Source organism: Tubulanus polymorphus, chromosome 1, assembly GCF_964204645.1.
Source record: "Tubulanus polymorphus chromosome 1, tnTubPoly1.2, whole genome shotgun sequence".
NCBI classification, from domain to species: Eukaryota; Metazoa; Nemertea; class Palaeonemertea; order Tubulaniformes; family Tubulanidae; genus Tubulanus; species Tubulanus polymorphus.
The window spans coordinates 10,781,039-10,802,913 of NC_134025.1; the positions used below are offsets into that span (position 1 = coordinate 10,781,039).

Below are 21,875 nucleotides of genomic sequence, written 5' to 3' on the forward strand. Positions count from 1 at the left end.
AAATTATTGATATTCTTATTTTGAGATTTTGGAAAATCTCAAGATCTTTTAGAAAAAATTAATGCACATATTCTTATATGATTGACATAAAAAAGCGAACATATCCATGATATATAACACATTTCTAGATTAATGAATATTAACAAATGAATGCACAGAGTTTACATATTGAATGCACAGTTCAGATAAAGCATATTTCTAGGTATAATAATAGGTATGATAATTAAAAACAAAAGTTTTCGACGAGTTAGTTAGCTGTAATCCATTACATCAAAGCAACAATTCAATGAATAGTTTTTCACTTTTTATTCACTTGTTTCTTAAAATCGGTGAATCAATGTATCCTTCTTGCATAATTTCCTCTGGCATTTTTACATCCCTGGCATTTTTATCTCTGGCATTTTTACTTCTGGCATTATTACCTATGACATTTTTACCTCTGGCATTATTACCGCGTACCTTACGCATCATTCCTTGTATCTTAGCCTACATGTCTCCATGCTTTCATACCCAACTTTAGTTGGTAGGCATGAAAAACATTGTCAAACTTTCAAATCATAGAGTCACTTTTCTCTAATGAACCCCGTTCATAGCAGATTTTTTGGATATCCTTCAATACAGTGTAGGAATGGATTAAAAAACAATTTTTTTGGTCAACTGTCAGAGCTTTCTGGTCCTAATTAGACTTCTACCAGGTATGTACCACCAAAACTGACTGAACTACTGGCTATCTGATATGCTCTCAAATCAAGAAATAGACATTACGTTTAATTCACAGGCCCCTACCTGCTTTTCGAAGGACCAGCCGCTTGGATTTTATTTTCAAATTCTCAGCACACAGCATAACTCAGAGGGAATATATATTCGTGTTATTCACGAGAATTGCAATAACACGATATATATTTACATACATATATCTAAACTCTGAATTTTCACACGCACAACTGTCTCCGATCAATATGTCATGAACGTTACGATATTGGCCTACACAATAATTTTCTTCCTACGCAGAATAATTCATATTTGGAAATGTTATTTGACAAATGCACAGAGTATCCATCCACCTACTGGCATCACGCACTCGCATAGAAATTAAGTACCGGGTAGCAGTATGTTGAACGCCACCATTATCAAAAAATGCTTCCCTCACGATCGCGTAGTTTGGAATCTCGTTGCAACGACGGTGATAGGGCCGATCGCGTGGTTTGGCCTTATTTCGAACTCGGTTACTATAAAGGTGCTATATCGACTTCATAAAATGAATAATTCTGCGTCTTCGAATTTTACCTTATTGTTACTGGCTTTTTTTGACTCATTCTGTTGCATCGCAATTATAATGTATAATCATTTAACGTGGGTTTTGAAACTTATTCGCCATGGAAAGATTGCAATTTATTTAGACGGTGGTTTGGGAGCTCCTGAGATTTATATGGCGGGTAACATCATCTCAAAATGGGGTTCTGATATTCGCAATAGTTTAACCTTATTGGTAACGTTCGATCGAGCAATCCACATTTGTTTTCCGCTAAAAGCTAAGCGATATTGGAATCTGAAACATTGTTATCTATTCTCAGCCTTTTGGATTCTCACATGGAGTGGGGTTACTCTATATCGAACACAAGACCGAATTATAGTGTACGTAAAAATACTGTGCTCATATGGCCTCACTGTCCTCGATATGAAAACAGTTCATAGTCCGCATAGATATTCGTATTTACTAGCAAGTATTTTCGCGACGCATTTGCCATTCGCTCTTGTTCCAATACTGAATACGATCATGATAATTAAACTAGGTATTCATGCTAAGAACAGGCGACAAATGACACTTGCCGACGCGAAACGCAATGTACAAGATGGAACCGCGCACAGAATGGTGTTCGTCGCATCCACTTTATTCATGGTATCAGTTACCCCTGATATCCTGTTCAATGTTTTAAGACTTCATTTCCCTTGGTCTGTGACCTGGACGATATTACTAACAAATGATGTTTTCCAAGCACTGAATTCATCTGTAAACGGTATATTCTATTTTGTGTTCAGTAGAAATTTTAGAGAACAAGTGAAATTGTTATCATGCTCTCGAAGAACGTAGGAGGTTACTGTTCCTTCTTCTTTCCAAAACAACGGATTTCAATCGATTTTGAACAAGATTCAGTTTATGTTAGTAAAGACTACGATTGTAATATAAATAAAAGAAGCTCACGATATTTAGGGTATGCTTTTTCACAGAACTGAGTCATCATTGCATTCGAATTCGATTGAAATACAACTTAGTTTCCACTCCAACATATATCCGAAACGGCCGTTTTGGGTTTGAATCAGATAGACTTTAAATTAAGTCAACTTAAGCTCGAATTCAACATTTTACCACTAAAACCGATGCCTGAAGTAGCCGGGCTTGACGCTTTCACTTTCAATGGCAAATATATCCGAATTACTAATAGCGCTGTAACGTGTGGTCGAATCGAGTGAGAACAAAATCTTAGGGAATGTCTCGAAGTTTAAATGGAATTCGGATTTGAATATACTTCAAACGCGTCCATCATTCATATCAAACAACTCAAACAGTTCAAAATACCTGAAGTCCATATCATGGACAGATAAAGGCGACTTTATCATAATTCATTGTGAAATAGCGGGCGGAAGAAAATGCAAATACGCGGTAAATATTTCAGGGTTTGGTAATGGCTACGTTCTTTGTAGTAAATTATTCATGGAGATTTGGTTGTCGAAGGGCTACATATGGAATACTATATTTCAATATAGAAGCCTATGTCGTAATACATTGACGGTGATTTAGTGCTCAGATTTCACATGGTTGTGGTTATTTGATCATTTATCGCCACAAACACGAGATAATGGGGCCGATCGTGATCGATTTTTTACGGACTATTCTTTTAAAAATCCACGAAAATTGGCCTCCCGGGTCTAAAAAGATTCAAAATTTTCTGGAACTTGGGGGAAAATGTTCATTAAGATCCGTAGTAACTGTAATGCATTATGTTACATCCCCTAGTATGTTCTGCGATTTTGACAAAGAATTCCATCTTTTTAATTACTCATTACTAAGTTAGTGATGACTGTTTACAAATAAATCTGTAAGTGCCATGCCGTTTAAGGACTAGCCCCGTAACTGAAAAAAATGAAAAACGAATTTCAAAAATTCAATAACTTCTATTTAAATCTGATGAGTATGGAATACCTCAAGGGCCATACGACTTACGAGTTACGTTTTACGACTTACGTTTTACGAGTTACTAATACATTTCCTACAATACGTTACGACTTACGTTTTACGACTTACGTTTCACGAATTACACGTTTTTCACTAATTGGCTTCGGATATCCGAAGCGCGCTAAATTCAAAGAACGAGTAATTTATTGTACATAGCGAATCAATCTCGACTGCAGTGGGCTATTACAGGGCAGAAAATCTGCGCGTTGGCCATCTGATGTGCGAACCTTCTCAAAATCTATTAAATGCTGACAATACATTTCACACTGACTGATGACTGTCCCGTTATGTGCACGATGATTTTAATAGACGATATTTCAATATGTAGATCTTAGCTGGAAATGATTTTAATAATTAGAACAAGATTCATCAATATAGAAAAAATGTATTTATTTTTTGAAAACACTGGGCCGCATACAGCCATCCATCATCGTTACAGTTATTCGTCTAATAATTACACCCACACAGTGAAATGCCTACCACGTGGCCACTGTCCTTGAACTCTTGCGAACCGAAACTCCAACACTTAACTCGTAAATCGTAACTCGTAATTCGTTAAACTTATTTAAGTTGTAATTCGTAACTCATAAAACGGAAGTCGTAACGAATATTCAAGGAAATGTATAAGTAACTCGTAAAACGTAAATCGTAACTCGTAAAATGTAACTCGTAAGTCGTAAAACGTAACTCGTAAGTCGTATGGCCCTTGAGGTATTCCATAGATGAGATATGATTTTTTGCATTTTTGACGACGTTAAATACGTAACTGTTACGCCCCGAATTGGCGGTTGCGGGGCCACCCAGCGTAGCAAAAATTCAAAAAACAATCGGATCCACCCGCTCGTAATGAATGATTTGGCTTCCGTTTATATAATTTCTTAATCTTCTACTTCATATGAACTATTTTTCTTCTTTTCCTGGAGAGAACGATGATTTCGGCGGCCCGCAAACAAATCATCGTGCCACCTTTGAAATCTTCAATTTATAATAGTTTGAATACGGGTGATTGCCACTTGGGTCGTGAAATAACCAATAAAAAAGAGACCGGCAACCAGTCTATGATTGTCAATAAAGAAATATTTACTTTGATTTGGAATTAATGACGTCATAGACATCTGGGCGATGTGATATAGCTTGTACCCCTCATATTCAAATTTTACAATTTTACAGTTTCCACAACTTTTACGGACAAGTCCCGAGTATGAGGTGTCACAAGGTATAAATATATTGACTGTTTTTTCGAATTATTATCATTTTCTTTGTGCGATGATACTAAGTGGTATCTCCTCATTTAGGTCTATACGAGCCAAAATTTTTCAAGTGTGCTAGCCTAGCCGCCCGGTATTTTTAGGCGTCTCTTCGAATATTTCTCCATTTTATTTTTATCAATTCTTCACAAAGGCCATTAATGATATTACGCGAAGTGGATATTCAACCGTATACGGCAAAGTATTTACTTCCGCTATTTTACCGTACATTATTACTATGTATTAACTAAGTAACAATAAAATCATTGATTATTGGGTTAGGGTTTCGATCATTTAGTTTCCTGATCGCTGGTGGTAAGCTTTTTATATGCTCAGGCTTTTTTTGACGCCGCCGTAGACGGACGACACCAGCTATCAAGGCAAGTGTGGAGGATAGAGTTAGAGAAAATAGAGCGGGTAGAACGAGACTCGAACCCGAGCGAGACAGTAAATTACTAGCGCAGCATCATACCATTTCACTGAGAACCTTAGACGTGTCAGTGGTATATCGCTAATGCGACCCCTGACACTAAGTCGCGGAAGCCATATACGCGGTGATTTTAAATTCTTTTTAATTCAACTCTAATTATATCATCACTACTCAGCTCTCATTCAAACGATTTCAAAAAATAAACCATCATTGCAAACCTCTGATCTTTCTTGTTCTTACTGTTGTGTTTATTTAGTCATTTTGTCATCGCATTTTGTGTATGAAACGATTTTTCATGACTAGTCAAATATCCACGAGTCGCGCAGAGCGGTATCTATTGTTGTGTTGCTAAGATATTGATTTTTTCATGCGGGGAGTCTCGCGAGGAACCGTTTTTTAGTAAAACAAAAGCGGTACTAAAATATTTCTAGAGGCAATTTCCAGCCACTTGACCTTCAAATATATTCTTTGGAGTGTAAACAATGAAAGGATAACAACATAAGGTCAGTGTAGGTAGTTTATTTATTGAAATCGGATGAGTAGTTGCCGAGTACTGAGTGGTTAAAGTGCCGACTGAGCGCCAGTCGGCAATTTCGACGTAAAATAACGACTACGTGACTGGGTGGGTGGTTCACGCGAGCTCTTTAGTATAGGCAGTATACGGAGCTCCGCGAAACCGGCCATTCTCAGGACTGGGTGAACATACCATAGACCACCGAGCTCGCTGAAAACCGTTCGAATGTTTTAACTATCTATAGTACCTCACCTTACCCTAACTTATCCCTAGGGGTAAAACGGAACCCTCTGGACCTTCTTCTCACCCTCTCGACACTAACCCTATCGAAACCTAATGTCTATTTCAACCTGACTTGAGAGCATTCTGGGTGGCCTAGCGCGCTCATTTTTGGTAGCACATACCTGATAAAGGTCTTAGTAGGACCAGAAAGGACGGGCAGTCGACCTAAATCATAATTTTTTAATCCATTAGAAACTGTATTGAAGGCTATCCAAAAAGTCTTCACTGAAAGGGGGTAGGCATGGAAACATATTGTTAAACTTTCAAATCATGGAGTCTCTTTTCTCTCATGAACCCCTTTCAGTGAAGACTTTTTGGATATCCTTCAATACAGTTTCAAATGGATTAAAAAATTTTGATTTAGGTCCACTGCCAGTCCTTTCTGGTCCTACTAAGACCTTTATCAGGTATGTACTACCAAAACTGAATGAGCTTGGCCACCTGGAATGCTCTCAAGTCAGGTTGAAATAGACATTAGTCAGTAACCTGTCAGTTTGCATGCAGTTATTTTTATATAATAGTGACCCAATGTAAAGCGTAATACTGTCACTGATGCTTAACAGCCAATTAATTTTTTATACACAGTCTCGTGTTTTGGGGATTTCTTCATCTAAAAAGGTGGATTTTGTAAAGAAATTACCCAAACGTAACAAATACGGTATACGGTACTTATACGGTACTTAATACAAATTTCATTTGGAGAGGGTTTAAGCTGACTCACTCGTATATATGAGAGGATTGAGTAATCAGTAGGGTACACGCACAACGAACATGCTACCTTCTCCATTGATGCTGAGAATTTAAGAAAGCTGGATATAATTTCTATCAAATTTCATGTTTCCCTTTTAATTCCAGCATCAGAACGAAGGATGGCAGTGGATGCAGTGTACATTGTGTCGATCGCTGCAACAAGGTTTGAATGTTTATCACAAGGCAAAAACTAGAAAAGTTGAATGGCCATCTCAGAAAAATGATCAACGGCGACCCATCCAGGTATGCAGTGATTGCACAATTCAGCATTGAACCTTAAACCTTGTTTATTTCCTTCACAGAGAAAAAATGGAAACTACTATCCGCCACTGTTAGGACCTTTGAACTTTTATTTCAATGCTATATATACAAAATAACGAGATAAAACATTAACATGAATACAAGAGACCCAATGGCTTAGGTGGTGGTTTGACAATATTCAAAATCTTAGTCCATCCATCATTAGAAAAGTTATAACACAATATTAGATAAATCACTTCACTTCAACAAAGTTTGCTAATAATTTGGTCGTCGGATTAGACTCAAAAAATTTTAGGTCACGGGATACATGGTCCAGTTTCTCGGCAAGCTTCTCCAGTTTTTTTAGATTTAATGGCGAGGTAGGTACCTATACCGGCACCACCAGATGGTGCAACAAAACACTGGGTCATTCGTGGTGAAAATCAGTTCATTACAATTAAATTTGAACTTGATTTTTAGGCTTCCAGATATGAAAATGATATATTGGATCTGAAGATGCTGAAAATTGATATACTAATGAGAAAAATAGATGGGAATTTAATTGAAATTTAGAAGGAAATTGAAGCACGGTTACTCAGTAACACCACTAACTATCCTGGTGGATTATCGGTGAATCTTCGCTTCCCTCAGTTGTTGCCGGTATCCCAATGCATTGTCTGTCATATCTACGTACGGACCAATAGGCCTCTGACCTTTTTAGTTGCTAATAAATTAGTTCATAGGGTAATGTCTATTTCAACCTGACTTGAGAGCATTCTGGGTGGCCTAGCTCACTAATTTTTGGTAGTACATACCTGATAAAGGTCTTAATAGGACCAGAAAGGACAGGCAGTTGACCTAAATCATCATTTTTTAATCCATTTGAAACTGTGTTGAAGGATATCCAAAAAGTCTTCACTGAAAGGGTTTAAATGAAGTGAAGTGACTCCATGATTTGAAAGTTTAACAATATGTTTCCATGCCTACATACCAAACTTCAGTTGGTAGGCATGGAGACATATTGTTAAACTTTCAAATCATGGAGTCTCTTTTCTCTCAGGAACCCCTCTCAATGCATATTTTTTGGATATCCTTCAATACAGTTTCAAATGGATTAAAAAATGATGATTTAGGTCGACTGCCAATGCATTCTGGTCCTAATAAGACTTTTATCAGGTATGTACCACCAAAACTGACTGAGGTAGGCCACCCTGTATGCTCTCAAGTCAGGTTGAAATAGACATTAGTTGATTGGCTAATTTGTTGATGTTTTGATGCAACCAACCAGTTAGCAACTGTATTTGTGTATCTGATTAAAGAAAGAAGGCTCGTCTTGTTTCAGGATGCTATGACGCCTTATACCACACTAGATGACGCTTTTTCCTCCATTTTCAATTATATGTCCATGTCGTCCAGGCAATGCAAGGTATGTTTACAATGATGATACGGTAAATTTCCTTCTGTTGTGTAACTACAGTAAACGTGACATCAGACATCACCACATTGACAGCTCAAACGCAATGACAAATTTGATAGGTAGACAGTCTTTTAAATCCCTCACCATGTACCCCAATGCGGATGCAATGCACTAAAAATTGGTATAATATACAATTGATACACCGCATCAAAGTGTACATACCGTGAAAGGGTTACCTATTATGGATATACCAATTGTTTTTTTCGGGTTTAGGTATTTTTAGTTAGGCCTAATATGATTTGAATTGCACATTAAGCCTATTTTACCTTTTTAGCGATTTTACAACAGTTGTTCCAGTTCGAATAAGAATCGCCACGACAACGTTCACTGCAACCGATTTCACTCGGAATCTTATCGAAGAATCAACGTACAGAATCCAGTAAGTGCAATCAATTAAATTGCAAAATTTATGGGTAAAGCCACATGCCGGACTGCACTTGCAGTTAATACAGTATTATTGTACTGTATATGTGACCGTAGTCCTATACCTAGCTCAGGTCAACTTACAACCCCAACTAGATCATTTTAAGAACAGCTGAGCAGTAATACACACGCGACTGTTGATTGTCGATTCATTTTCCTCACGATCTTAAGAGCACTCGGGTTGACTATGACTCGATCATCGCCAGAGTCTCGTGGTTTGTTGACTCGTCATTATTTTCTATAAGTCATGTGACGCAATGCTCATCACTGATTGGCTACGACGATAGATCCGCCGTAGGAAATAGAACTTGTTCTATGCGTGCGATTTGGCTTAAGATCGATCCTCGATCACGTGCGAGTACACTCATGTCGAAAAAGTTCTCCGATTAAGAAATCGCAGATATGACTACGTGCGATGCAACGATCTGATCGGATCTTAGTCGACCTGAATTATGCTTCATCCTGTCTCATAAGAGAGATTTAGGGCCTATTATTATAACTCTAGAAGTTTTAGCTTAAACATGTGGGGTGAGTACTGTGGGTCCATGAGCCAGTTCCACACTCAGGCCATCCAAGGGATGACTAATTCGTTTCGCTCAGAGTAAAATACAGAAGACAGCTCTTGCCACAGCTCTTGCCTCGGAGCTGATTGTCTTTGATTATCGCCTGCCACAAAAAAATGTCTTAAAAGTCCCTACACTACCGCTAATTCATATAATGACGACCCATCATCGCATAGACTGTCTGGGGTGAAAGTTCATCGGTCCCATGAGATACGAGGCAATGTCTGTATAATTGAGAACTGTGGTATCGGAGCCCAGGACATGGTTCCCGTGGAACAGGGAAGTTGGGATAAACTTGGGAATTTAGAAATGATAATTCCCAGTTTAGGAATTTGAGAAATGTTCCTCAAATCAGGGAAATATTTGGGCGTTTCCTTTACATTTCATGTATTGTGTTTACTAAGGCGGGCAATTTTTCTTTAGCAATTTCCCTTGAAAATCACCTTAATGTCAATCAGTCACCACTAAAGTGTTGACTGAAGTATGATATCTGTTCATTTTTATGAAGGCCCTTTTTTCATTGGAGAAAATTGAAAATTACCCTTGAAGTACTTGGAAAAAGCCTGCGAATATTTAATTCATGTAATGGTGGGAACCAGGAGTAGTCAATTAAACTACTGGGGCCGGTTGCTCAAAAGTTGGTAAGCGTTAACCAGTGGATAGTTGATATGGTGACAATTGAAATTTCATTGTTACTATGGTATTTAACGACCGGTTATCTTTAACCAACTTTTGAGCAACTGGCCCCCGGTAACTTTATATATAACAACTAAGTAATCAATGTTTTCTTCACTTTACAGTTGCAGATGGCCGAAGATGTACACGTCGTATTAGAACCAGGAGCTTACACGATCACGGCCGGTTCATGGGGAACACAGAATAAACAACAAACACACGTAGTCCGTATCAATGATAATCAATCCGTCGACTTAGACTTTGTGATTTAATATGAATATTTCATGTTTGGATGATTAAAAAGCGTGTTGTGCCTGGTGAGAGTTCAGTTAGTGAATATGAATGTCATTGTTTGGCTGTGTGGATAACGTTTGTCTGGAACCTGTGTATGCCTCGATCATTTTATAGAATGTATTCGAATATTTGAGTAGATTTGTAGGTTTTTTACGCGAATAAAATATTTTAATATATAATACGTATGGAAATGTAATTTGTGTTGCGCTATATTTTCAAATTATTTAAGTAATGTCTTGCAGTCGAATTCTTGGCATTTAGGAACAATGGAACTGAGTTGAGGGATAACTGCAAATTTTGACCCCCTCTTCAAAATGGTCGTCATCCCCTCGGTGTGAAAAAATGGATCATAGGAACATGGAATTAGATAAGGAGTCTACAAACTACCTATGCCTATAAGGATGTACAGTGGAACCTCGTTACAACGATTACAACGAACTACAACGATTCAACGGATAAAACCGTTGTAAGGCAATTTCATTAATTTCATAGTGGATATAACGAACATTTTCTGGTCCCATGAAGTTCGTTGTAACAAGGTTCTACTGTACATCTCGAAAGGAATAACTATGTTGCTATCTATTCTCTGGAGCATAGATGGGCCCCTATTGTTGTTGGAATGCTTTCAAGATTTTCGGTACATGATCATGAGGCTTCTGCGAAAGGATTGCACTTTTTCTTCCTTGTCTTTCTGTCAAAAAATGCCTTGGCATTATCCTTCAATACGATCAAAGGCCTTCAGCGCTCTTGGACGGCATCATTAGATCAAGACTTAGGTTCTGCTATGGTAGACCCAGCTTAATCCAGATACCGGTAGTTTGGGATCAATGAAATCCATCTTGTTTACGAGAAATCCAGATTTAACTACATGTTAATGCATTATGTATGTGGACCATGAATAATATCTGGATTACTGTAGATAAAACTGATCTGGATTAAGACCACTAGACAAACTGCGCCAGTTTCCACAGAGAGAACCTGTCGCCAAAAGCACAGAGCAACAACAGGGAAGATCTCAGAAAGAGTTTTTGTTTCATGGCGTTCACTAGCACAATACAGTACAATCCCCTATTTTCTCGAGTAAAGTATACTTTTTTAGGCGAATTACATGCAGTTGAAATACATATTGTAGGGATCATATTTTGATGGACTTTCAGAGAAAATTGTTAATCCTTCAGCGTCCTGGATACTACCATGACATTCCAGGTTACATGACAAATGTAGGAGTTCCAAATAACATCCATATTAAAAACGTAGCCAATAATGAAAAGGCAAAAAGAGACTCATGATTAAGTAGATGGAGATTTTATTCCAAACACTTACTAAGTTATTAACATTATACTTGTACATGTAGCCAGTTGCATTTAGACATTGTTCGATTATTCTCTTAAGGAAACAAAAATATGGCTTTTTACGTAAGCAATCAGTTAATGGTTTTGTATATTATCGACTTTATGGTGATATATACCTACCATGCCTACGCATCCTAATCTTCCAGTTATTTAGCTTCTTAGACAAGGATGAAATAATCGTTATATTGGAAAACAAACGCAAAAAAACATACCCTGCTTTGCGATGTACAATATTTGTGAGATTTACAAAATATCACAAAATTATCTATGAAGCTCCCTTAAATTGCAGAATCACATACTGTGTAAGTGGTCTTAAGGTGTCAGATTAGCGGTAAAGCTTGCTACACTCAAAAAGAAATAGCCACTGAAAATTTTTTGTCAGTGCTTTTGGAGGCAGTTATCTAAACTGGGGGACACTATACAAAATTATTCGCAAAGCATCTGCGATTACAGTTTTTGCACAGAAATTTGCACAGCGTGCGCAGGCAAACTTGACAAGCGATCCGTTGCATGCAAAAATCGTACCGAGCAAACTTGTTTGATATTTTTCCAAGGAAATTTCAGTTGTATGTGACCAAGCATTATCAAATATGTTGAATAGCCAGATTCAGGCTACAAACATCAAAAGCTGCAACTCCAATTTCCTTGGCGTTATACACTATAAAGACATTGACTTTTCAATGCGATAAACCACTTTCGATGTGACGGGTGAAATATAATTAAGTTTCCTGTAAGGTAAATATCCAAGCAAAGTATGCTTCACCGTAGGACACAAAAACAGTCCTTTAAATTAATTCACACAATGACCATAGACCTGCAAATGACTGTCCATGATATGATGACTTAAACAACACAAACCTAGATGAAGTAAACGGGCAATAAAAATGACACGAAAAGGACTACACAAATAAAAATATCACAAATTTGTATAACTTCCCGCGGGACTTAAAAATGACTAACATTCGAAATGCAAATGTAGATGAGTAAAAATATATGCAATGAGATCAGCAAAAATTGCTGATGCAACTTCACGGGTAAAACAGTAAAATAAACAAATAGCTTTTCAGAAGCAGCAACTCGAGATTAATGTTTTGTGCTCAACGAACGAAGGAAAAGTTCGACCTGTTATTTTCTATAGGCAAAATCTCAGGCCTCTAATCCAAGCCACATCATGTAGGAAATCAGATAAGACAGACGCTTGGCTAGCAACAAGTCAACTGTCCAGTAGAAAATTGATAAAATTTTGTTCCACGGGCTAAATCTAACTTAAAAAAAAAAAACAACAAAAACAGATTTACAAGATACGCTTTTGAGTTTTATGGCCACCAAAACAGCCACATACACAAACTAGGGGGCCAAGAACACCATGCCCACTTGGTTAAATGTTTTTCGATTTGACAATCTTACAATTCAATGCCATCTGGTGAAGAAACACTGTAATCAATGACCTTAAAACTCGCCACAATCATAGAATATGTCATGAGCTACATGATGGCCACCAATCACGTAAAAATTGACTGATCTGATGGTAGACCATTAGCAAGCTACATCTTTCAAAATTCAGACCAATATGACTATGAAGTGCTGATTTTGATGAATAACAATGGCCACCAGTCAGTTATTTTGATTTGGGTCAGGCCAGTTTTTTGGCTGCAGATGTGTTTAAAGTAGATACACGTGTAAACCAATATCAAGACAATCCTTTGAAGCATTTTCAAAACTTATCAAGATAATTGCAAATGGGCAAAAAGCGATTGCATGCCCGCTGGCACTAAAGTCCCAAGTGGGCTTGAAAAGAAAAGACAAATATACATTTACTGGCTGAACAGAAAATACAGTTAGTATATATACACAAACAATACATGCCCTGATACTGAGGACAAAATACTGGCAGTATTCATAAGATGTTTTCAATTTCACAATTGATTTACAAGGGTAGCTCAATAGTAGAATCCCCCTTACTCGTTGATGTCTCTGAGACAATAGTTATTTTCTCAGAGTTTCCTCGATATCGAGTTCAGAATCATGGAATGTGATAGTACAACAGGGTGGCCACTTTCTTCAGGAAATTTCCTCTTCTTTAAAAGTCAGGGAATAATTGGGGGATTTTGTAAAAAAAAAGCTTAAAATCAGGGAAAAGTCAGTATAAAATCAAACAGTTCCTATGTTTTACATATTTGACTGTGATAATTGATTGGCTTTCTTAGCACATTGACTCAGGGCAAACAACGTGTACATGTCAGGGAAAAAGGAAATATTAAAAGTGGCCATCCTGTAGTAGTATAGTAATACAAAAAAAAAATATTTCAACATGAGCGGTTGACTGAGCGCTGAGTAAGGAGGAATCTACTGTACATGTAGTTGAATTTACAAGAATCTTGATGGAATATGAGTTAGCATTGATAGCATAGCACATTCAATGTTGACTAGATAGTACCGTACTGTTAACACTGCCTGATAAAGCGGCGTAAAAACCGGCCTTCATTCCAGGCCGTTCCCAATTATAGCGAAACAGTGTATAACTCATCAGCGGATTTTCACATCCTACAAATAACAGAGAAAGATCGATCAGCATTACGGCGATGTGAATATCATATACACAACGATATCCATTTGAATATAAGATCAGGATACTATTTCACAAACCAACTCGTCGCTTTAAACATTTCATTAACGTTATGTGAATATTGATGACTACTCTGATAACACTTTAAACTCTATCCCCGGTTTCATGAAGGTGTAATAAACACGTTCGTGGTTTAGTTATCAGATAAAAAACCAATAAACGAAACAAGGAAAACGATTCCTTACAGTAGGGTAATTCTTAAATTTCAAAAAGCGATCGTCGAATCTCTTTATTATTAATATCAGTATCATTCTTGGCAAGAAGCAACTTATGTTTTACCATGCCCATCCATTACCTCCCATATGTAATAAAGAACTAAAATAGCACGAGTTGGTATGGGTGGTTTGAAACACATCTTCGAATATAGCGCACAACATGCCCATTCAGCATACTCACGGTTCTACTGATGCTGCATGAATGAGAATACTTTTACGTGAAAACTCATATGGTGTTAATTACTGTACTACAATACAATAACCCTACTTAATTCAAATTCAAATCCCTTGGGTATGGCGAAATTAATCCGATTTATAAAAAACCTCGATCAAACATCATATTTTACATATATTTTATGTATGGGGGGACCGTATTAGATGAAAATCTGAATCAAAGCGGTTTCAATGCTCTTGACTATGTAAAACTGCAGTAGTGGTTTGCAGCTGTCGGCAGCAATTTCCAGCTAATGAAAATTGAATAGCCACAAGATAAATTTTTTCCCAGCTTTACGATATTCAGATTAGATCAACAGGGGTAGGATTTGAAAACCAAAAACCAATGATTAGGATTACGATGTTTGTTCCACTATTGTTCAATAGCCAGTGAGAAACATACCTTTATGATTGAGTTTAATTGTTTCTCTAACTCCGAGATTCGTTTATCTTTGTCCTCGATTATCTGTTTTAAATGCTGATTTTCTAATCGTTCGTGTTGGAGTATCTGAAAGAGTAATTTACACCTTAGTCAACAATCAAAGAATCAACTGAGTTTCAACCTGCTGGTTAAAGTTGAAAACAAGAGATTGATTGTTATAGATTTTAGGAACCTGTTTCAACGCCAGGATTTATAGACTAGAATTATCTTTAACCAATGGGTTCAATAACTCAATAACTAGTTAACCCCTGGGTTTAAGTTAAAGCTTGTTTGTAAAACCGGCCACAGGAGCCAGAATCTGGTCCCAGGAAATATTCTAGTACAATGTATAACCAACCCTAAGGTCAACTCGAATATCAACACTGGATTAATTGAATAAACTTGGCCTTGAAATTTCGCAGATTAGTTTCCTGTCAGGCAGACGGACAAAAAATGGAATGTGACAGTCGCGCTTGTAGGGCATCGCATCCAGTGGGCTAAAAATCGGCGTACCTTTTCGAGTTCTTCAGCTCGTGATAGAGGAGGATTTTTTCCTTCGGATGAATTCGACGAGCTCATTTTCGAATCGCCGCTGTCGCCATCTTTACACGACGAACTGACCCCCGAATACGGAGGTTGCGACCGTTGCGAAAAATGGACGCTTTTACCAGCGTCGGCTTCTGGTCGCCGTTCGCGATAACGAGAATTGTGACCGCCCGTCTGCCAGGTTTCTCCGTCGCGATTGTAATTCAGCGACATTCTCGCCGGATCTGGCGACCGACCTCCACGCTGCGCCGGTCGATACTGCGCGCACGGTAAGCACTGACCAATCATAGTGAGGTTCGTTTCCGACTGACTAACCGTGCTGTCATAGTCTTGATTATCTTCTAAATCAGCTTCAAGATCCGATGGACTGAAAACAGCAATTGCTCATATTTTACTCAACCTTCGACCTGATAGATAATTTCAAGCGAACGAAAGAATCTTGCGTAACGATTTTTCAACACATACTAGGCCTATGGAAAAGCAACTTTTGAAATTTTATTACTTTTAAATGACTATCACAGAAACTGTTCATTTGACCGGGAATATTATATCTCATCCCAAGTTAGAATGTGACCTGGATAAATCCTCAACTTAATGATTGATATTTGAAAATATTGGCTTCAAAAACTGAACATGGTCCAGGAATAGGAAAACATTGACATCAAAATTAATTCAGCATCATAATAGGCTTACCTTTTATTTCTACGAGGTACAAACTGTTTAACAACCCGATCCTGGAAAAGAATCACAGTTTTTGAAACTCAATTCTCACTGTGGTGGCCTTCAATCGAATTTGACCAGTCGACATTAAGATTGTGAATCAGATACTCAATCCTTTGAGCTATGTAGTCAGATATGGGGCGACTTACCTCAGCTGCAAACTGATCATCATCGTCAAGCAATTCATTAATAGACGTGTTACGTTTGGTCTCTTCATCATCATCCAGAGAGTCACCAGTGCTCTAAAAAATAACGGTTACAAAAAGTAATTGAAGAGCACTGTGGACAAGAAGTTAGCAGAGCATTTGAATGATGTGAGGGTATTCAACATGGTAACAAACTTTTGAGCAGCAACTGACAGGTTTATCCTATTCTATGTAATGTTACCCATACGCAGGGATCTTAGAGTGTGGCTGTATTCATTCATCAGTGTAATATCATGGCAGTCAAGCATCAAATTTGCAAACCTTGCAAACCTAAAACATAGCTTTATTTCGGTGCTATCTGCTGCTATCTGTTACATTAACTCATAACCTAAATCCAGGTCCCAATTGTATCGATATAGGGGCAGTCTACTGAAGATTAAGACTCCTTCAATCTTGATAAGTAGCTAGTATCTATTTCACAAAATATCGAAGGAGTTTTGTTCAAAAAAGACATTTCATTCAAATTAAAGGAGCACATTTACAACCATTATTTTTCGTTTTGAAGGAGTATTCAAGGAATCAAGGAGTCGTAGGGACCCTGCTTTGAAACCCCTCGGTGGAGCGCCTCTCTACTAGCAGGACTATGATACGTACTTCAGTAGAAGGTATGTGCACGACACCGGTACTGCGCCTTTTCTCGCGTAGTTTTCGTTTGTCTTTGACATTCTTCCCTTTGTGTAGATGATTCGGTCGGCCTCTTTTATCTTTCATCCTCGACAAACGGGTAGGCGATTCATGTTCCCCGCCGCCGCCGCCACCACCACCGCCACAATCGTGGTGGTATTGGTGATGGAAATCGCAGTCCGCACCATTTTGATCGCCACCGGTGCCGCGTTCGGCCATATCTACCGAATCGCCTCCACCACCGCTTTTTACGTGTGATGAACTTCTGCCCCTCAATATTCGCATTCTGCTTCGGCGAGTCGGCTCAAAATCTTCCTTATCCAAACTTTCTTGGCTAACGCTGCTTGATGCCATCCTACTTGTGACTGCGTTGAAGACAAAAGAAGTTGCGGTGGTTAGACGACTACTAGGTCACTTTTCCACAGTGTGTAGTGTATTTAATAAGGACTAAATTATGGTTATCGATGGTTGGTTCAATCTTATATCCATTAGGGACATCGTAACTGGTTTTATCTGTTTGAACAAACTTCCGGCGCCACAACCCAATCAGTGTTGGTAGTACATTCTTGATAGCTGTCTTCAAATAACTGGATGGGCAGCTGAACCAAACCATCGATTTTCAATCCATTTCACACCGAACGGTTGTTTTGGTTCAAAAGTGATTTGCTGCAAATGGACTGAGTTTGTTCCACAATGACATTATTATGATCTGTAGTCAGTAAGCAGACTGGCGTTTAAACCAAAAGGTAAACTAAAAAGTTTTCGCTTGTGATTTTATAACTTTTTTCTCATCACAAACTGAGGCCGGGTTGGGGCTTTGTTTGGGTCAAGTATAGTAGGTGTATACGGGATCAAAACTAATCTAGGCCTTCACCTCCAAACTAACCTCAACTGACCAACAACAATGAGAGCCCCTCCCGTTTCCAGTCTGTCTGTGACAATCAGGTACATAGGCCTACCGAATGTCCTCCATTCAAACATATTGAAATAGATATCAGTAATCTGATTGTGGTTTTTTTTCACAATTTCAATCGCATATTCACAGCCACAGGACACTGCCGGCCTTCACCAAGCACCTTTAGGGTCTGGTGTACCACAGACAATAAGACACGAACAACATTTTCTCAATACTATTAAATCACTGTGACTTTAAACCACCAGAGATCCAGTTTCGCTATACCAATTGTGAAAAATAAACTGTTATCACAAACCTCACACATTCAGTTTTTTTATTATTTTATTCATTTGGAGGTTCCTTCATCATAGTCCGTGCTTGATGCGATATGAATACAGAAATAGCAAAATTGACACCATTTTTTCACTTTGAAACTTAGGCATTGCCCTGTAGTTCGTTAGCAACAAGACAACATGCGCGATGTGTGTCTCATCGCTAAACAGCGCATCATTTTTGTATCTTAAATTTAATCGTACTAAAATCAGATTTATCGGTAAAATGATATAATGGACAAACATAAGACGTCATAAGGTTAGTGTAAGGTTAGTGGTTGTTTATTTGCTGAGATATCGCAGTTTGAACACAGACAAAAATGCCCACTGAACTCCCAGTCGGCAAAAGTCACGCAAATTTGAGTGGGACATGTCTGGGTGGTTGGTTACACAAGAGGATGGTAGAGCGACGGAGATCACTGTGGATACAACCACTGCCAGGGCTGGGTGAACGCCGGCCTGGGTGAACGCCGGCCCTAATCAATTTATTAATTAAGAGGGTAGGCAAAATTAATTAGCTTGCCTACCACAACACAGCCACAACACACAAGTACGAATTATCATTACCGCTTTTTTACTTTCTTAATTTCATTTTGTTATGGTAATTTTCGAAATTACTATACCTCACATTAAATAAACCCCACTAAAACAGCAGCATGAACGAACAAACGCAGCGGCTCAACACAAAAACAAACCCGGAAGTGAAAAGGTAGATTTTGATATCTCTAGAGAAAAGCAGATGTGTCGCAACAGGGAGTCAGCGTCTCTTGATGCATCAAATACCAATCCAAATTATCTATATTGTCCATAATTAAAGCGAATCCGAGATAGCGGGAATAAAAAAAAACAATCCCACCTGATGATGGCGGTTGGTATACAGTATACATAATAAAACTTACAATTCTTTAATTTTGCGATTATTTTTTGTTCTTAATTTTTACGGTCGTGGTTTTTTGAGTCCGACGGCGAATTAATCTCCGTGCCGACGTAGTGTGAAATTATATCCGTATCATACTGGTGTATCGTACTGGCATTGATTGTTTATGAGGAAATAAATCTGGCTGCTGGAAATCCTTGCACGTCGAAAGTTCCCCATATAGGCCTACTCGGGTATCTGGGTATTCACGTTTGAACAGTCAGTCTGATTACTCCAAGAATCGATAGACGGCGATGGCGAGTCCATAAAATCGTGGACATTTGATGAATGCGATACATTTCATCCGTGTAAGATAAGCTGATGAGCAATCCTTTTGAAACAAATGGGAGCCGGTACTTTGCTAATGATCTCCACCCGTTTCTTGCTTGGAGTGAACATTACTTAGAAAACCCGCTTACTACCTCGTGGCTATAAGAATTTCTAGCACGTACAAAGTACAGTTTATGCTTTTCACTTGTGTGTACGGCTTAGATTTGAGTCCTTCGTCAATTCAGTTGACGAAGCCGGGCTCATTAGATAAATTTCGTTCTGAACATTTCAGTGAAATGTGCTGGGCCCGCGACTTCTCACCAAAAGCGCTATGGATTTTTTTCAACTTTGGTGGCGGGTTTGATCATTGGCTGGTAAAATAGATAGGCACTGCGCATTATTGTATTATTAGGCAGTGATTTATTTGCCAAATCTAGCTGTTTAGTAGACCGGATTGTGTAGTTGTCACTCAGCATCGCGTCAGGTGAAGCTGTCATCACGGCACATGATGGATGAGCTTACCCAAATAGATTCCTCTCAGCCTCCGTGTACCGTGGTACTGATTTATTACGGATGATGTATCTGGTTAGCTTCCTATACGCGAAGAGCTGTTGTGTTCCTTGAACAGTGACCAAAACAAAACAATAAAAAAACACTACTCTTCCATACAGTTATCTGTGAATGCAGGTTCATTCTTTTGTACCTTCGGTACTTTATTTTGATGCATCCCCCTTTCTCTCTCCTTCTCCTTTGCAAACAACTTTGAGATCAAAAGATTGTTATCTAATTATTTATTTGTTTTACACCGTGTTCACTAGATACCTTATAAACACAGGGAATAACATCAGAAAATAACAAGTAGGCCTAGTCGAGTCGGGTGCTTGGCGCTAACATACATGATGGGATCATGAAAGTTTGACGGAAATTACTGACTGACAGTTCGCCTGTATATCGAACCGTCTGTTCCATCGATCTCAACAATTAGATGTCGAATAGGCTAATTAAGCAAAAGCTCGTTAGCTTTACGCAATTAGGACTGCACTGGTCAGCACCCATCAATAATCGGCCTGTCCAGGAATTCCAGGCAAGCAGTAACGTTGATTTATGATACCCATCTCCACTTCCTTTCTCGTGCGGATCTTCCGGATTTTGATGAAACACTATATCACACAAGACTATATAGGAAATTACACCGAAAATGCTAGCTTCGCGTGGGCCTATACCAGAAAAATAAGCGCCTTCCATTATTTTGCGCGAAACTCGTCTAACCGTTTCAGGGTTGTGATTGTCTCGTGTAATACAAGCCTGGTTTTAGAATTGAAATATAGAAAAGCTCTGTCACTTTTCAAAAGATGAATTCGGAGCCAGCCAAGGCCATGCGTCGTCGTGACGGGGAACAGACTTTTCCAACAGGTTGCCTTTACACACACCGCAGTCAGCCAATTCAATTTTCGTCTCCCGAAGCTTCGTTGTCACATTATGCTAGACACGTCTGAAAACTCATTCGGAACAAACATCCAGGGAAATCTCTGTTATGTTTAATTCAACAGGAGTTAAACAAGCCGCATAGAGAGCGAGAGGGAGAGTGAGAGCGAGAGGGAGAGAGCGAACCACCGAGACGATAAGGTGCCGGGAGATGCGCCTGTGAAGAGCGAATACGTGACTGGATTCGACAATGAGTTCGTTTGTCAGGATGAAACCAATTGGTTTTATTATCTTAGCCCTATCGATTAAGGATAGGATCAACAGTTCTCGGGGCTTGTGACGGCTCGCCACTATCATTTCAGGACATTAGACCAGCGATGGACGGCATTTATGCATGCTTTGAATACCGGCTTATAAGATCAACTGCAATGGACAGGACTTGTGACGCAGTAACATTCAATATAAACCTCGACAGTACTGATGATACACACGTTTTCAAAGGAATCAGCTTTGAAGGAAAGAAACACATAATCTTCAAGAAAGCTGATCGTCTACGCAGTCTACAACGAAAGTGATAAAATTTGCTAGTGCATTTTAACAGCCACCAATTCCAGGGAAAGTAAACATTTTTCCCTTGAGTACCGTTATTTTTCTAATCTGTGATCCTATAAGCAAATACTTATCACGCCTCCCTTCGCTAGTACCTGCATTGTATTCGTAATTGCTTAATGATAGCAGTGGCCGTCGTTAAACCTCGAAGACGTCTTTCATACAATAAAAATATCCCGAAAGCAATATATTTTACTGCTTGATTCCGGGTTTATTCGGTGCAATCTCTCATGATATAGACCTGGGCACCGTAACCGAGAAACCTACGATCCTCGGGGTTTTATAATGCGAGTTTTATAGCAGATTCATTACTTAATTAATCTTAGCCACGCGTGACTATATAGCTAAACAACAGTAGCAGTGCTCAAAGTAAAA

At 38.6% G+C, this 21,875-nt stretch overlaps 2 protein-coding genes across 4 annotated transcripts; one reads left to right on the plus strand and one right to left on the minus strand.

Annotated features, from left to right (window-relative positions):
* Positions 1-4,357: 4,357 nt before the first annotated feature.
* On the plus strand, positions 4,358-10,311 carry LOC141914791 (uncharacterized). Its single transcript, XM_074806090.1, has 5 exons — positions 4,358-4,451; positions 6,564-6,701; positions 8,041-8,124; positions 8,450-8,554; positions 9,962-10,311. Exons 1-5 carry the CDS (start codon positions 4,437-4,439, stop codon positions 10,106-10,108), a joined length of 489 nt encoding a protein of 162 aa, XP_074662191.1. The 5' UTR covers positions 4,358-4,436; the 3' UTR covers positions 10,109-10,311.
* A 1,163-nt stretch (positions 10,312-11,474) lies between these two features.
* On the minus strand, positions 11,475-18,972 carry LOC141905197 (uncharacterized). 3 transcript variants are annotated; one of them, XM_074794000.1, is made up of 7 exons: positions 18,904-18,972; positions 17,024-17,418; positions 16,373-16,465; positions 16,197-16,237; positions 15,471-15,870; positions 14,940-15,044; positions 11,475-14,026 (listed from the first exon to the last, which is right to left on the minus strand). In XM_074794000.1, exons 2-7 carry the CDS (start codon positions 17,405-17,407, stop codon positions 14,009-14,011), a joined length of 1,041 nt encoding a protein of 346 aa, XP_074650101.1. In that variant the 5' UTR covers positions 17,408-17,418; positions 18,904-18,972; the 3' UTR covers positions 11,475-14,008. The 3 variants fall into 3 exon arrangements, with proteins under 3 accessions (XP_074650101.1, XP_074650109.1, XP_074650118.1); XM_074794008.1 differs by having other exon boundaries at positions 18,909-18,971; XM_074794017.1 differs by lacking the exon at positions 11,475-14,026 and adding an exon at positions 14,451-14,517.
* Between the last annotated feature and the right edge of the window lie 2,903 nt (positions 18,973-21,875).